This window comes from Oryzias latipes, chromosome 19, assembly GCF_002234675.1.
Source record: "Oryzias latipes chromosome 19, ASM223467v1".
In the NCBI taxonomy this organism is placed as follows: Eukaryota; Metazoa; Chordata; class Actinopteri; order Beloniformes; family Adrianichthyidae; genus Oryzias; species Oryzias latipes.
Genome location: NC_019877.2, coordinates 7,902,452 through 7,919,513, shown reverse-complemented (window position 1 = coordinate 7,919,513; position 17,062 = coordinate 7,902,452). Strand labels below are relative to the sequence as shown.

The 17,062-nt window shown below is 40.6% G+C and overlaps 1 protein-coding gene across 1 annotated transcript in view; it reads right to left on the bottom strand.

Moving 5' to 3' along the window:
* Window positions 1-12,129: 12,129 nt before the first annotated feature.
* LOC101175538 (integrin alpha-M-like) overlaps window positions 12,130-17,062 on the bottom strand; it is a 30,712-nt gene continuing 25,779 nt past the window's right edge. The window contains exons 20-30 of the mRNA XM_023949276.1: window positions 15,054-15,195; window positions 14,880-14,978; window positions 14,721-14,800; window positions 14,567-14,653; window positions 14,400-14,466; window positions 14,194-14,292; window positions 13,628-13,708; window positions 13,437-13,547; window positions 13,189-13,302; window positions 13,002-13,112; window positions 12,130-12,884 (exon numbers count right to left, since the gene is read on the bottom strand). Coding sequence (XP_023805044.1) covers window positions 12,783-12,884; window positions 13,002-13,112; window positions 13,189-13,302; window positions 13,437-13,547; window positions 13,628-13,708; window positions 14,194-14,292; window positions 14,400-14,466; window positions 14,567-14,653; window positions 14,721-14,800; window positions 14,880-14,978; window positions 15,054-15,195 — 1,093 coding nt within the window. The 3' untranslated portion in view covers window positions 12,130-12,782. The remainder of the gene's footprint in view (window positions 12,885-13,001; window positions 13,113-13,188; window positions 13,303-13,436; window positions 13,548-13,627; window positions 13,709-14,193; window positions 14,293-14,399; window positions 14,467-14,566; window positions 14,654-14,720; window positions 14,801-14,879; window positions 14,979-15,053; window positions 15,196-17,062) is intronic.

The window sequence follows — 17,062 nt, the reverse complement described above, 5'->3', positions numbered from 1 at the left end:
AACAAAGAGGAGTTGCTGTTTTAATTAATAAAAATCTTAATTTTACTCATAAGGATACAGTTACTGACCCAGAAGGCAGATTTGTAATCATTAATATATCCATTCAGAATAAGGACTATTGTATAGTGAGTATTTATGGTCCTAATGTTGACGACTCTTCCTTCTTTCACAGATTCTTCACCTCACTCTCAGTTCACTCTGACTCCACAATCATTATAGGAGGAGACTTCAACCTTGTTTTGGACCCTGAACTTGACAGACTCAGCACAGCAGCAAACCAGCGTACATGGCGGTCTGCAAGTATTCTAAAGCAGTACATGAATGATCTGGGTCTCTGCGACGCGTGGCGCTCATGTCACCCAAGCACTAAAGGGTTCACCTTTTTTTCTCCAGTTCACTATTCACACTCCCGTTTAGACTATTTATTAATCAGTAACTCTCTTTTAAAAAATATTCAAAGCTCCAATATCCATCCAATTATTATCAGTGATCATGCACCAGTCTCTGTAAACATTTCTAGGGAAAAATCCACACCCTCTGGTACAACCTGGAGGTTTAATACGTCTCTGTTAAAGGACCAGGAATTTCTTGAATTCTTTAAAAAAGAGTGGGCAACCTTCTTAGACTTCAACAATACTCCAGACATCCCACCGTGCGTTCTTTGGGAAGCAGCAAAGGCAGTCATGAGAGGGAAAATCATTTCTTATTCAACGCACAAAAAACGCAAAGAGAAAGCAGATTTATTAGAATTAGAAAATAAAATCAAAACCCTGGAGACTGCTTATGCTGCTTCTGCACAGGAACACATTCTGGGAGATCTGAAAAATTTAAAGCTGCAGTTAAATGACATCATTAATAAACAAACACAATTTCAAATACAAAGGCTACGACTTGAAAGATTTGAAAACTCTAATAAATCTGGCAAATTTCTGGCTAATCAGCTTAAAATTAACAGAGAAAAATCATCAATCACCTCTATTATGGACCAAACAGGAAATGTCACCCATGACCCGGTCAAAATTAATAACGAATTTGAAAACTTTTATAAAAACCTGTACACACCGCAGATCAATCCGTCAGAGCAAAGTATTGACTCATTTCTTAATAATGTAAACCTACCCAGGCTAAATGAGGATCAAATCACAAACTTAGATTCTCCGCTCTCGCCGTCTGAACTTCATGAAGCTCTGTTACTTATGCCCAATGGTAAAGCACCAGGGCCTGATGGCTTTCCTGCTGAGTTTTATAAAGAATTCTGGGAACAACTGGCACCAACATTTTATAAAACTGTCACATCTATTAATGAGAGCCAATCAATGCCACCTAACATGAACTCAGCCAACATAATTCTTCTTCTAAAACCAGACAAAGATCCCACTAGTCCTTCAAGCTATCGCCCCATTTCTTTAATCAATGCAGATGTAAAAATTATCTGCAAAGCACTAGCACAGAGAATAGAAAAAATCACTCCTCACATAATTCACTTCGACCAGACTGGATTCATCAAAGGCAGACACTCGGATGATAATGTGCGTAGACTAGTTAATATAATAGACTTTGCCACCATTAAAAAACAGGAAATGACGGTACTATCGCTGGATGCTGAAAAAGCCTTTGACAGAGTTAATTGGAAGTTCCTTATTGCTGCCCTCCATAAGTTTGGTTTTGGAGAAGCATTCATCAATTGGATCAAAATATTATATCACAACCCCAATGCATCAGTTAGAACTAATAAACAGACTTCAAACAGGTTTTTTCTTGGAAGAGGAACCAGACAGGGCTGCCCACTCTCTCCTTCTCTTTTTGCTATATTCATTGAGCCTTTAGCTGCAGCAATAAGACAGAATGAGAGCATTATAGGAATAAAAACCAAACACAGCCATCATAAAATTAGTCTTTATGCGGATGACATATTACTGTTTTTAAGGAATTTACATTCTGTAAATGAAACAGCAATGATCATAAATGAATTCTCCTCCATATCAGACTATTCCATTAATTGGAATAAGTCTGTTTTATTACCACTCAACAGGAATATGGAACAAAGACTCACAATTCCAGTTAAAACAGGAAATATCAAATATCTGGGTATCTACTTTTCCCCCAAACTATCAGAACTGGTGCAGCTAAACCACACCCCATTACTGAAAAGCATACAGGACGATCTAACACGCTGGACCAACCTGCCTCTGTCCCTTATGGGCAAGGTAGCCACGGTTAAAATGAAAATCTTACCCAAAGTTAATTATCTCTTCTCAATGATTCCCACACAACCGCCATTAAAATGGTTCAAAACATTAGACTCATCCATATCAAGCTTTCTATGGAACAACAAACCTGCAAGAATTAGTCTAAAAACTTTAAAATCTGCAAAAAGCTGTGGAGGATTAGAACTACCTAATTTCCACAAATACTTTCTTGCAAATAGATTACAATATATCTTAAAATGGTTAAAAAATAATCCAGAAACCAACTCATGGTTAGACTTGGAACAGGTGTTATGTGGAAAGATCAACCTGTCACAGCTACCATTTATTAGCCAAACAGTTAAAAAACAAGATTGTTTCAAAAGCATTAATATAAATGCCACCTTAACAGCCTGGTGGGAATTTCTCAAAATATCAAAATCATCAATTCAACCGTGCAAAATGACACCCATCTGGAACAACCCGGACATCCTTATTAACAAAAAAATGATTCACTTCCCAGCTTGGCAAGCAGGGGGCATAAAACAACTAGAGCACGTAATTATTGATAGAAGATTCATAACCCCCCAGGAACTTCAAGACAAACATGGAATAAATAACTTCTTGGAATATCAGCAACTTAAATCAAGTATTACTAAAAAGTATAAAATTAAAGACGACGATTTAAAGCTACCAGATGTAGTTACCACTCTGATTAATTTTTCAATGAATAGAACTCTCTCCAAAATATACAAACTTTTATGTAATTTAGATAACAATATTGCCCTTCCAACAAAAAAATGGGATGCAGATTTGAGCATCAGCACAGATGAAAGCTTCTGGTCAGAACTTTGTCTAAACACCTTTAAACTGACAAAAAGTCCAAATCTGCAGCTAATCCATCTCAAAACTCTTCACAGAATTTACTACACTGGACAGAGGATGTTCAAGATGGGTCTCAGTAACTCAGACATTTGCGAGCACTGTGATAATAATCTACCCGACAGCTACATGCACGCACTGTGGTTCTGCACTCCTGTCAGGGCTCTCTGGCAGCAGGTATGTGCCGATTTATCAGTCTGGCTTAAGGTTTCAATCACTGCCTCACCGTCACTTTGTGTGCTTGGTGACATGAGTGCCATCGATATAGAAGAAGGATTAGCATCTATCATTTTCATAACTCTTTGTATTGCCAAAAAAACTATTTTAATAAATTGGAAAAACAAGAAAAATATAAACATAAGTCAACACAGAAATCTGCTGTTTGATCATATCAGCTTGGAAAAAATGTCAGCCCAAAGCTCAAGTAACTTTGAAAGAATTCAGTCTCTCTGGTCTCCTGTGGTTGACTCCATGACTTAGGGGGTGGAGGGCTTGGTCGTCGCTGCTCCTTGCCCTTCTGCCGTGGTTTGGGGTGGGGGTCGGGGCTTCCGGTGCCTGGCGGGGGCGGTGGGGGGCTCCGTTGGTCGGGGGGTCGGGTCCGGTGCCTGGGTGGGGCGGGCTGGGGCGCTGCGTGGTCCTCTGGGCTTGGGTGTGGGGGTGCGTGGTGGGGGGTGGGGTGGTGGTCTGGCTTGGCTTGGGGGGGTGGTCCCTTTGCCTGTGCTGGGGGGGTTGGCGGGGGGCCCTGCTCGGGTGGGGGGGCCCAGCGGCGCCGGATGGGCTGCCCATCTGCACCTGGGGCTGGGATCGGCCCTTCCCTGGCTCTGGGACGGGACGGGACAACCCTCTCGGGGCCCCCGGTCGCTCTGGGTGTCACCCGCTTCGGCTGCGGGGTCTGGGGTGGGGTGGGGTGGGGGGCTTGTCGGCCCTGTCCTGTGGGGGGGCGTTCTGGGGGGGAGGGGGGGCCCATTATTAGTACGGGTCGGGGGGGCTAGCGGGTCGGGGTCTCCGCTGAGGCAATCAGTGGTTGCCTCGGCCGGTTGGCCTCCTCGGTCCCGTAGAGGCCTGACCAGAGCTCTTCTAGGGCCGGCGTCTGGGGGTGGGGGCCTGGGCTTGCTCCGGGGGGGGGCGACGCTTTCTGGCTCCTCTCTCTCTGTGTGGGGTGGGTGGTGCCGGGCCTGGGGTGTCGGCGCCTCCGGGGGTGGGCCCCTGGGCTGGGTGGCCCTGGCCCCTTTGCTGGGGGTGGGCTGGGGGACGGCTGTTTGACCACCGGGGGACAGTCTACCAGCTGTCCCCAACTTACCCCCTTCCTTATATAACCTCATATTAGGGTGAGGGGGTGGGGGGTTTAGCCTGCGATGCGCCTTGGGGGGGGCTACTTGGGAGTGGCCCCCCTCCTATGGTTGCCGTATGGAGTGGGCCCCCCCTCTTTCGGTTTTATTTGCACCTTAGACACGTAGGGTCCTTGGTAGGGGGGGTGCTTGGACATCACTGCCAGCAAGCAGCAGATGTCCTCCTGGCACCCTACCCGCCAATTTTAACCGCACCTTAGACATTTAGGGCCCCTTGGTGTGGAGGGTGAGGGGACATCACTGTGAGTAATCAGGAGATGTCCCCTTAGTGCCCTACTCGCCAATTTTAACTGCACCCCCCTTAGTACACACACCCCTCCCCCTTCAATATATACATTCAAACATAAACACACACACATGCACACAAACACCCTCTCAAACACCCATACACGCACACACATTTTACAAGGAAGGTGGGACCTGGGTCCATCTGTCCCCTACCCCGTCCCTGGTGGGGGGTGCGGGCCCCTTGGCGATGGCGGCCGTGTCCCTTGGGTGCCGGCTCCCTGGGCCCGGCGGTGCTCTCTCCGCACGGTGGGGGGGTTCATATTACACCTGAGCCGGGGGTGTTCGTGTCCCTGGGGGGTGGGTCCTGGTCCTTGCCCCTGGGCGCTGGGCCCCGCCAAACTTCCAACATGGCCGAGCCTGGTCGGGCCATATTTATAACATCCCTTATGGGCCGCCCTTTTTTCCCCGGGGTTCCCCCCTCCTGGGCGGGGGCGGCGGGCCCCTGCCTTGCTCCTACCTGGACCAACCGTGGGCCGGGTGGGTGGCTGCCTGGAGTGCGGAGCGGGTCTCCCTTGGGGGGTCCTGGCTCGTACCTGGGGTCGGGGCGGGGGGATGCCCGGAACTCCTGGGTGGTGGTGGGGTGCTCGTCTGGGGCTGTGGGCGTCCCTCTCCGGTGGGGCCCTGCGTTGGGCTCTTCCGGCGCGGCGGGGGGCTGCTTTCCTGGCTGGGCTGGGGCGGCGCTCTCTTTCCCTCTGCGCCTCCCTGCTCTCTGGCTCTGGGGGCCTCGCGGCGGTCCTGCTGGCCCTGGCCTGGGTGGCGGTCTTGGTCGCCCGGGGGGCGGTTGTTCCCTGCCTGTTCCCGTGTGGCGCTGGGGGAATTCCGGCTGCCGCTGCTGCTGCGGCGGGGGTATGGGTGTGGGGGTGGCTGGGCGCTCCTCCTCCTTCTTTTCACATTCCACCATCCATTTTAGAAGAACATAAACACTCACCTGAGCACAGGTGTTAGCTCACCTTTGCACTAATAGTTTGCATGATTGAATGAATGAAAGATTTCACACTAGTTGGTTTAAAGGCATAAGTATGCGTTCGTGAACACTATCTGTTTTGTGTGCATGTTGACATGTGGACATTTCTGCGGCTAGCAGGTGTGTTGATAATATTTGAGTGTGTGTGAACAGGCCCCGCCCTTTTTGTACTACATTTGAACCGTACCGTAACGATAAACAACCAGTAAACCTGCCTGCTCTATGCTGCTTCATGGTCTTACCCCCCTTCCCCTCCTATTATCACCCTCCTACCCCCCCCTCTCTCTAACGTCCCTCTCTCTTGTTCCCCTCTTTCCTTTTCCGTCCGGTCCAACACCAAAGATTTTCAAACATGATTGAAATTAATAAAGTTTGGCCTCAATTACAAAAGGGGTTTATTCAGACATACCTTTGGTTTGTCTGAAGATGAATAACCCCTCTTGTTAGAATAAAATATGTCCAACACAAGAGGCCCTCAGCTCTCATCTGTTTGCCTAGCTGTTGGACAGGACAAGTTAAAAAAAAAAAAAAAAAAAAAAAAAAAGATGACTCTAAATTTCCTCCAGATGTGAGTGTGATTGTGTTGCACTACAACAGACCAGCAACTTGTGCAAAATGTACCCCACCTTCATCCAACAGTGGCTGGGATAGGCTCCAGCAACCCAGTGACCCCAAATGAAATTAAGCGGGTTTGGAAAAAAATTGGATAACAACTTTAATTGGCTTTATGTTGATGAATGTTCATAGAAATGCATTAATGGGTACAGAGTACTGATACTAATCCTGGTCATTGTCAATTTTAAAAACATTAACTATAAATGTCCCTGTTTATTGTGGATTATTATGGGATAAATGTTCTTTCAACCCTTGTGCTATCCCAGGCACTTTAACATTGGGAGTGGGGTCATCTAGACCCCACTAGACAGTGCGCTGAACTTTTTTCTTCAATGATTTGTGATCTTCACTGGTGTCCATGGATTACATGAAATCTTTCCACCTTTATCCACCTTTGTCATGGTAGGGAGAACACGTCAATGTAAGGGTGGGGTCATGTAAGATAGCACAAGGGTTTAACTTACCACATAATTGTCCAATAAATAACTGGTAGATAACCAAAGTACATAAATTTGTTTTTATTTTTCTCTTAGGTCAACTTAATTTTAAAGAATACAAATGTACTAAATTAAACTAAATTAAACTATTTTAATTTAGATATTTTATTTTGTAAACTACTTTTCTCATGGATTGCCTCATATTTTTGTGTTTCAGTGTTGCTCCCCTCAATTCAAAAATTGTTGGGGGGGCAGATGCTGTGCCAGGAAGTTGGCCTTGGCAGGCCAGTCTGCAGTTTTTCGGAAAGCATTTTTGTGGTGGCTCCCTGATCAACAAGGAATGGGTGCTGACTGCGGCTCACTGTGTTGCTGGGTGAGAAAATGAAAAGCTGCTCATTGTAGTGAATAGTCAGGACTCGGATTTCACCCTGATTTGTGAAAGAAAGCAAATATCTGATTTGACGTAAGAAGGAAATCTCTGACATTCCTTAAACTCCTTAAACAGTCAACAAAATTTTAGATAAGAAATATTGCAAAATGCAAATATATGTTCAGGTAAATGATTTATTTTCTGATTGCAGAACAAGCACAAAGAAATTGTTGGTTTCTCTTGGCCGTCAGAATTTGGAAGGAAAGAACCCAAATGAGGTGTCCAGGCGCGTAGCCGCTATAATAGTTCACCCGGACTTTGATCTGCATGATCTGTGCTGGACGTTTGGACGGGGGCAAAGACTCGTGTCAGGTATGCTGCTTATTTTAAAAGTCTCTTTAAAGATAAGAGTTAAATTATTTATATATTTATTTATTTATTTTGCCCCAGGGAGACTCGGGTGGTCCCATGTTGACTAAGCAGGGTTCTGTTTGGATCCAATCTGGAATCGTCAGTTTTGGTATTGGCTGTGCTCGGCCCAATCTACCAGGAGTGTATTCTAGGGTTTTCCGTTACCAGACTTGGATCAAATCTCACATAAGCTCTCATGAGCCAGGCTTTGTCCAGTTCCCCTCCATGGAACCGGATCCAGACAGCAATTACACCTGTCCTGGCCTGCCAACTGCCACAGCTTTGCCTGTTACCAGTCCTACAAGCAGGTCAAACCTTGGTAATTACAAAACCAATTCATCTATGCATCCACTTGTTCACTGATTGATAAAAACCTGCCCATCTGGTGTGCACAAAAAGCCCACTTGGGCAGAGACAATCATTTCATTGTGTTATCTTCCAAAGACATTGTTATTTTTCATGATATAGACCCTTTAGGATCAAATGTTTGAGCTGCTTCACTGTCATCTATCTAACATGTTTTACATCAACAGAAGGGGTAAAGACAGTCCATTGATGTGGAATTATGGGAGAAGTCCTCGCAGAAGATTCCAACTTTCCCAACATAATTTACTATGTAATAATCTTTTAATTATGAATTATGAATGAAAAAAAATGTTGGAGCAATTATCATTACTGAGAAAGAGGGTCTAAGGTCAAAGATGCCCAGTTTAGCTTAGTCTGTAGGGTTTAGTTTAGCAATCAGCTATTGTATTTTGTGAATGATTTGATGTTTTTGTACATTTACCGGTCTGAAGCCGTTGAGATGATTGTGTTGTGATATTGGGCTATATAAATAAAATTGAATTGCATTGAATTAAATTGAATCAGAAAATTGATTAAGGTAAACATGACTGTCTATTTTTCTTGTACTGGGGCTCCATCCAAGAGCTGGGACCACTGGTTTCTTTGGTAATACTCTAAGACGTCATAGTTTAAAACCTTGGATGGCACAGAAGGTTGCCCTGCTTAAACCAGAACATGTCCAGGCCCGTCTAAAGTTTGCCAGTGACCATTTGTATGATCCAGAGGAGTCATGGGAGAAAGTCATGCGCTCAGATGAGACCAAAATAAAACTTTTTAGTCTCACTAAACAAAAATTTAGTTCCACTTGCCGTGTATGGATGAAGAAGAATGTTAAGTACCATCCTAAGAACACCATTCCTACTGTGAAGTATAGTGGTGGTAGCATCATGCTATGGGGGTGTTTTTTTTCACATGGGACAGAACGACTGTCCTGTCTTCAGGAGAGGATAACCGGGGTTATGTATTGCTAGATTTTGGGGAACAACCTCCTTCCCTCAGTTAGAGCCTGAGTAATAAGAAAGAAAGGCCACCCTCCATGATTTCTAAGTGGGAGAACTTGCAAAATCACAGGGGGTTCAAATACTTATTTGTTTCAGTGTAGCTACTTGTTCTACTCTACAAAAGTGGTAGCCATGTTTAATTGTTCAGATTCAGTTTATTTTAAGCTCCTTGTAGAACTTCTTGGGTTTTTTTTAAAAGCAGTTAGGCTGTTTTTGTTTTTTATTTTTTTTGACTAGGCCGTTTTCAAAGGGCAAATGTGGCCTGCCATGCCATTTTATGTGGCCCGCGAGAGCAAGTTTTTAATTTCTTAAAATAAAAAATAAAGATTGGGTGTGTATTTATTCATATCTAGGGGGAATCTGATTTGAAATATCGGATTGAGCAATTGTACATTAGTTTTTAAACACGGTCCATATTACCTAACTTGACAGAATCAAATTTAAAAGGATTTATGTTAGAGTAACAGGCAAACATATGTTTTCTATGCAACTGTAATTGTCACTTTAAAAATTTATAATAAATAAGTAAAAGAGTTATTTAGCATTAAGGAGTAGTTACATTTTTTTATTACATTTAGTTACATGTATAAGTTACATTTGGCTCTTTGAGGACAACCACTATGCCGATGTGGCCCTTGGTGAAAATGAGTTTGACACCCCTGCACCAGTGGATCTACAAACCACCAGCTCCTAAAGACATGAAAATCATGAACAACACTTTATTTTTAATGTACTTCCATTACATAACAGTATATTACATATGTGCCAGTTTGTGACTCATTTAGTCTTTTTATCTATTTATTTTTGCTAAAAATCCTCCTAATAAATGCACTATGTGAGTCATGAAGTACGCCTGCTCAAGGCAGAGGGCGCTGGTAATCTCACAGAATGTGACACTGCGGCTAAAGAATAGTAGAATTAGTGGTTGCAGGTCAAGTGAAGCTGTCCAATTGTTCTTTAAAATTGTTTAGCATCAGTTTCTAAATGGAGGATTACGTGTCTAAACTGTGGAGACACGTCACTGACAGTGATCTGGCTTGAAACAGAAAGACTTTTAAAACAGTTCTACACTTCTACAAACAGGTTATCCATGTGTTTCTTCAGAAGGAGCGGTGAACGGACTTCATTTATAAGTAAATCTAAGTCAAAAATACCACATTTGGGGATTTTTTTTGGTAACACTTTATATTAAGATTCCTTAACAAGCTTTGTTAACACATTAACAAGCATTATAAATTAATTTATAGGGTGTTAGTAAGACATTTATTAGTACAATAAGTCTAATAAGGTTTATTAAATTACTTAGTTAACACATTTACAAGCATTATTATTAGGATGTTTTCAAGATGCTAATGATGCATTTACTGATATTATAGGTGCTTAACAAATGTGTGAGTGTTAATAAACTTAATAAGATTTATTAACAACCTTTGTTAACAAATTAAGAAGTATTATTATTGTTTGGGGTTCTAGTAAGATATTTATTAGCATTATAGATGCCTGACACAAGCCGAAGTGTTCATAAGCTTAATAAGTTTTATTAACGTAACAAATTAATAGGCTTTATTAATGTGTCAGATGCTAGGAAGATATTTATTAGCATTATAGATGTCTTGCAAATACCTGAAAGTGTTAATAAGATTTATTAACATCTAAAGTCAGACCATTGTCTTCTGAATCCGTATTACTAAACTGCTTATAAGCTTTACAAATGTATTAATTAACTTTGTTAATAGTTTATTAATTGTTTTGCAGCACCTCATCTAAAGTGAGGACGTTTTTTTACCACAAACAACCCCAAAGCATAAAGATTGTAAAAAGAACTTTATGACATTAAAACAGACTAAACATACACAAATCGTTCTGTAAAAGATATATAAAAATTTAATTCAGACAAATAATTTTTTTTTAAACATATATACTGGTGTTGGATGACTAGCATCATAGCTAATAAGGATAAAGTATTAGCATCTATCCTGAGTGAAACATTCATTGCAAATCCCATCACCAGGAGACAATTCTCTGCATTCAATGCCAACTGCATTCAACCACTGTTGCCTTGCTTCAAAGTCCACAAGAAAGTAAGTTGCACAAGCCAGTAACTTTTGAAGAACGAAGACAATAAACCTACAGGAGCCATGCTAAAGCTAACACGCTAACCTGCCCATCTATGAATCAAAGATGGGCAGGTTAACTAATGTCACCATTGGCTAATGAATCTGTCAATCAAACTCAACAGCAAACCAGGCATGCTCGCTTTCAGCCAATTGAATGGCCTCTTAGACTTTGCTTTCACACAGGTGACGAAAAAAGCCCCGCCCATCTTTGATTCTGCACCGGTCGGTCGTTAGCGTGTTAGCTTTAGCATGGCTCCTGTAGGTTTATTGTCTTCGTTCTTCAAACATGACTGGCTTGTGTAACTTTCTTGTGGACTTTGAAGCAAGCCAACAGTGGTTTAATGCTGTTGACATTGAATGCAGAGAATTGTCTCCTGGTGATGGGATTTGCAATGAATGTTTCACTCAGGATAGATGCTAATACTTTATCCTTATTAGCTATGATGCTAGTCATCCAACACCAGTATATATGTTTTTTATAAAAAATTATTTGTCTGAATTAGATTTTTATATATCTTTTAATTACAGAACGATTTGTGTATGTTTAGTCTGTTTTAATGTCATAAAGTTCTTTTTACAATCTTTATGCTTTGTGGTTGTTTGTGCTAAAAAACGTCCACACTTTAGATGGGGTGCTGCAAAACAATTAATAAACTATTAACAAAGTTAATTAATACATTTGTAAAGCTTATAAGCAGTTTAGTAATATGGATTTAGAAGACAATGGTCTTCCTAGCATCTGACACTTTAATAAAGCCTATTAATTTGTTAAGTTAGTTAACAAAACTTATTAAATTCAGGAACACTTAGGCTTGTGTGAGACATCTATAATGCTAATAAATATCTTACTAGAACCCCAAACAATAATAATACTTCTTAATTTGTTAACAAAGGTTGTTAATAAATCTTATTAAGCTTATTAACACTGACACATTTGTTAGGCACCTATAATATCAGTAAATGCATCATTAGCATCTTGAAAACATCCTAATAATAATGCTTGTAAATGTGTTAACTAAGTAATTTAATAAACCTTATTAGACTTATTGTACTAATAAATGTTTTACTAACACCCTATAAATTAATTTATAATGCTTGTTAATGTGTTAACAAAGCTTGTTAAGGAATCTTAATATAAAGTGTTACCTTTTTTTTTTCTGTACTACATTTTGTACACAGAAGAAAATGTTGAAACCAAATTTTATACAACACTTTTTAACTGGTGCCAATCAAATGGTGAATGGGTAACTCTTTGGGGGTTCACATGTTTGTAAATCTTACTGATAACGTCAGTGGCTCACCAGCCTTGAACCTCACCTCACTAGAATGGACCTTTATAATATGGAAGGCAGGACTTTTTCTGCATCGTTATGAGGTTTGGTTTGTTTGGTCTTGTTTTTTTTATTCTTGTTCTGTTTTTCATGTGCTTTTCCCTCTTTCCAGTCTCTCCTGATTTCTTTAGTTAAACATCGTCTGTGTATTTAGACATGAAGTGCGTACAAGCATCATCTGGCATCATGTCCATTCTGCTAGGCTTCAAATGAAGTGTTTGTTCTTTATTTTGAATATTTTTTATTTAATGATTTACTCATTTTAGGCACATTCCTTAGCATATTTTGCAAAGCTAAGATAATGCATTTAAGGTGTAGGACACAATACGTATTTCAATAAAAAAAACTTGCAGCAAAGAAACATCCTTTGAAGAAAAAAATACACAAAACAAAAGATTTAGCATAGTTTGCTCAAAAAGTAAAAGCTAGGCATTAATACAAAGCTCAATGGGTGTTGACATCCACAGCAGATGAGACGAATGGGATTTAGGCCTCTGGGGGGGCTCCTGTATCTGGATCTTCATCTGGATCCGCTGCATTTGCATTTTCATTAATCATTTGACTGTATTTGCTCTTAAAGAATCCAGCCTGAAAAAAAAAGCATTTATGTATATCCTAAAAAGACTTTTTGCACTTAATAGATCAGGAAAAGCCATCAATGGTCATGTTTTGCTGTTAGCTTTCTTTATCTAAATTGTCTCTCACCTTATAAAGGCCAGCAGTAACCAAGGCCACAAATGCCAACCCTCCCAGAGATCCTCCAACAATCTCTTTAGTGAAATCTGGCTCAGAGTAAACCTCCACTTCTGCTTCAAGCTGAAAGGGGAAGCAACAAAATGTTAAAATCATTTACAAGTGTCTTTTAAATCAAGAACAGAGAATATTCAGTCACCTTGCGAACAGGAGGCTTGTGGGTGGAAGTTGTGGAGAAAAAGATGTACTGATCTTGGTCGTATTCAAGACTGACTGTGCTGATCAGGAGGAATCTGGAGGAAGAAAGTCCAATCTGAGAGAAAGAAAAGAATTCCAGGTTAAACTTTTAGTTTTATTTAAGTAAAACTATACTTACAGGACTACATCTTGGATTCAAGAAAGAATATTTTACAGTATAATAACAGGGCATCCTTGCATGTCACTGACCTGTTCTATCCACCCTGAAGTCAGATTGGCAGAGATGGTATGTGTTATTTTCTCCTGTTTTTCCATGAACCTTCTGCACTTGAATGTCCTGCATGTGGCTACAGAGCAGTCCTGTAGGTGATAAAGGCAAAGAAAGCTGAACTGGAATTCATTTTTAGTCTAATAACAACAATAACAGGTACATCACTTACCACTATTTTGGTCTTCTTTACTTGATCAATAAAGTCAGTGATGGTCGGTTTATCGTCTTTGACACTTTGACAATCTGGAATCTGAAGGAAGACAGGATTAATCGCTTCATCTAAAGTCATGACGGGAGTCTAAGACTTATTCCTAAGATCAGGGTAAATACTCTTGAACAGTGATCCCCAACCTTTTTCAGGTCACAGGCCGGTTTAATGTCCCACTATGTTTTCATGAACTGGTCCTTTTTCTTTTTACTTCCAGATTCTATTAAGGGTTGAAGGTCAAGTTTATCTTAATCCTCTGTAAAATTTCTGCAACTGGTCTAAGTTTTGTTACTTTATTTGAACTCTATATTTTGTGTAGGAACCATTAAAATGTGTTCTAGAATTTCCTTAACCCATAACTGTCAAAGTGGAAACTAAAAATCCCACGTCAACTTAATCATCATTTGACTTTTAATGTGTGATGGATAAATACAAAAACTGGTATTTTCTTCATATAATAATAACAATAAATTTCTACTTCAAATAAAAATCTATTGTAGTTACCATTTTTGGCTTTTATATCTCACCTGCAGAGTTTCCCCATCTCCCCAAATGTCTTTGTCTCCGAGTTTTATAGGAACCTCGATCACAACAGTCAGATTTAATGCCCTGAAATTGTTTGTAACCTGAAAAAAATAATTTCAAAGGCTTTAATCTATAATCACCAGATATCTTTGACAGTAAATCAACTTCAAAGTTGAACATATCCTAAAACCGTACATAAGCCATTTACCTCTGCAGATTGTTGGAATGGTTTCTTCAGGTCTTTTCCAAAAGAGAAGTTCCTGTAGATGTGGGACCTAACAAACATTACACAGTTAATTTTTATTTTTGCTAAAACCGTGCGTTAATTTTTAGTTTTTCAGGAAACTAGTGAAGTTGAGCTGTGACAAGACGAACCCCTCGATTGTAACCAGAATGCTGTACTTCACATCAATCTCCTTTTTCTTGTAGAGTTCACTCAAAGAGGAGTGCTGCTGATTCCCACTGGGAAATTGAACAGCATGTCAGCACATATGTTGGATGCATTAATTATATGTGATAGGATAAATACCTGGAGGCATTAGCAGTGATGGAGATCTGTCTGCCAACTTGACTGTTGGTTTCAATCCCATAGGAAACTATAAAAATAGCCTTAAAAAACAAACAAATGAAACATCAGGTGGAATCTTCCTTTGAATTTCTCCTTTGCAGTGAAAAAAATGGTCTTAACCTTGGATTTGCTTTTGAAAATTGGTTTATCAACCGTGCAGAGCGTGTTTCCCCGACTTTGACCATCCTCACTGTCTGAAGAGTTGCATTCAATTCTCCCCTGTTTAAAAAAATACTTCAATCAAAGCTAAATCGAGAGGAAAATGAAAAACTAAAAGCGATCTTGATGTCTTACCTTAATGATGGTGAACTTCCTGTAGGAGATTCCAGCTGGGTATGTGAGAGTAACATGGCTGTTGTATGAGTTTTCCTCTCTGTTCTCCAGTGATACGGTTACATTCACAAGTTCATCGATGCCCACTTTAACCAACGCAGAGCTGACAGAAAAACCAAAATGAACATTATAGCCATTCTCAAGCATCCCAAGAAAACATTTTTGTTCAAATCCTGGCTACAAGACGGATGCTTAACTAGCAGATGTGTGGATTTTGCTTTAAGCAGAGAAATAAAAATCCTCTTTAAATGCATTTTAACCTAACAAGTAAAAATGATCTCTTTCTATTTTAAAAACATAATCATAATATGAATCCTGGATGATTTATTTTGAAACATATGTATTTTTTCAAATGTTTTGCCATAGTTTAATTTGATTAAATTTGATTTTCAATGTGCAGGTCCAACAACAATTATGTTTTAGACATACCTGATCAAAAGGGATCATTTACAAAGCATCTTAAAAAGTCAAACATACACTAAACTCACCAATTGTTATTTTTTATTTATTAAAATGCATGTAAATAGATTAACCACGATACAGATTAAATTTGAGTTTAACAACATGCAAATATGAAAATCTGTCCACATTTTACAGTCATGAAACACTTTGATATTTATTTTGAAGTGAAAAGCCCATTGCTACCTGAAAATGTCAAAGTCTTTGCACCTTCAGTTTTTTTAAGTTAACCCTTGTGCTATCCTAGGCACTTTAACATTGGGAGTTGGGACATCTAGACCAGTGTTTTTCAACCTTTTTTGAGCCACGGCACACTTTAACCTTGACAAAAATCCCGCGGCACACCAGCGTCCCAAAAAAAAAAAAAATCGGAAACTCATAGACAGACCCCCCCCCCCCCCCCCGCAATCTCATGTGTATTTTTGTGATAATTGTGGGAGAAAAAACAGGAAGTTGCAGCTGTTTTTTCTAAAAGATGAAATAAAAGTTAAGTTAGAAAATTGAAAAACTGTTTCATGTGTGTTTGTTGTGGTTTCAAGACATTTCACAAGGACGACTCATTGTGCGCTGATACGCTGTCACTTTAACCCAATGCATCATGGGAGATGTAGTGTGAAAACTGCCAGAAAAGGGCAGAAAGACTAGCGTCTTTGTATGGAGTCCTGTATTGTTCATAATTAAATAAATAAATATTTAATTAAATAAATAAATATGATCTCATACAAATACACCTCGACACATCCACAGTGTTACAAGAAATTGGGCTGTTTTGGTTCTAAATTTGCGGATAAAAGTTGCTTTGGGCGAGTGTGCATAATTCAGGTGATTTTGTGGTCGGTTCGGCAATTTTCATCTTCTCATGAACGTATAGTACTGGTCTAAGTTAGGCTGAGTGGTTGTTGGAGTTCCACTAAGCTTCTATGAACTGGAGTTTCCATGAACGCACCAGGCCGCCGTTGGAGGGGCAACAAGCTAATGTTTTTAGCCTTATAGCCACATGGAGCGGTTGCTTGTGCTTATCTCAGTAACAATGCATGGATGCACAATGTACATGGGGAGTGTTAAGATGTCCGAAACGTCATCGCAGGAAAGATTCAACATTTTCTTTGAGAGGGAAAAATAAAATCAGAGGACCTGATTATAATCATTGTCTCATTGAAAATAGAAAAATATCATAAGGTTCAGGAGGCCCGAGCAGGCTTGTCCCGCTTTGCACAGCTGCCTGGTCTCACTCTCTGTCGGTCCGCCAGCTCGCCTCCTGCGAGCTGACATAAGGCACGATGTGAGCTCTGAGTGAATGGCGTGAATGAGGAGTGTTTCAACCGGGGACTGAAAGATGTTGACGACCGGAGCTCCTTTGTGGTTTGGTCCACACAAACCCTCAAACTACAAAAACAGAGTTGTCGATGAGCCAGGTGCTGGACCACAGTGTATGTCAATCAGTGGTGGGCTGGTGATGACTGGTGGATTACAGGGGGCGGGGCCTACCTGGGTGCGCGTTGGCTGAACGT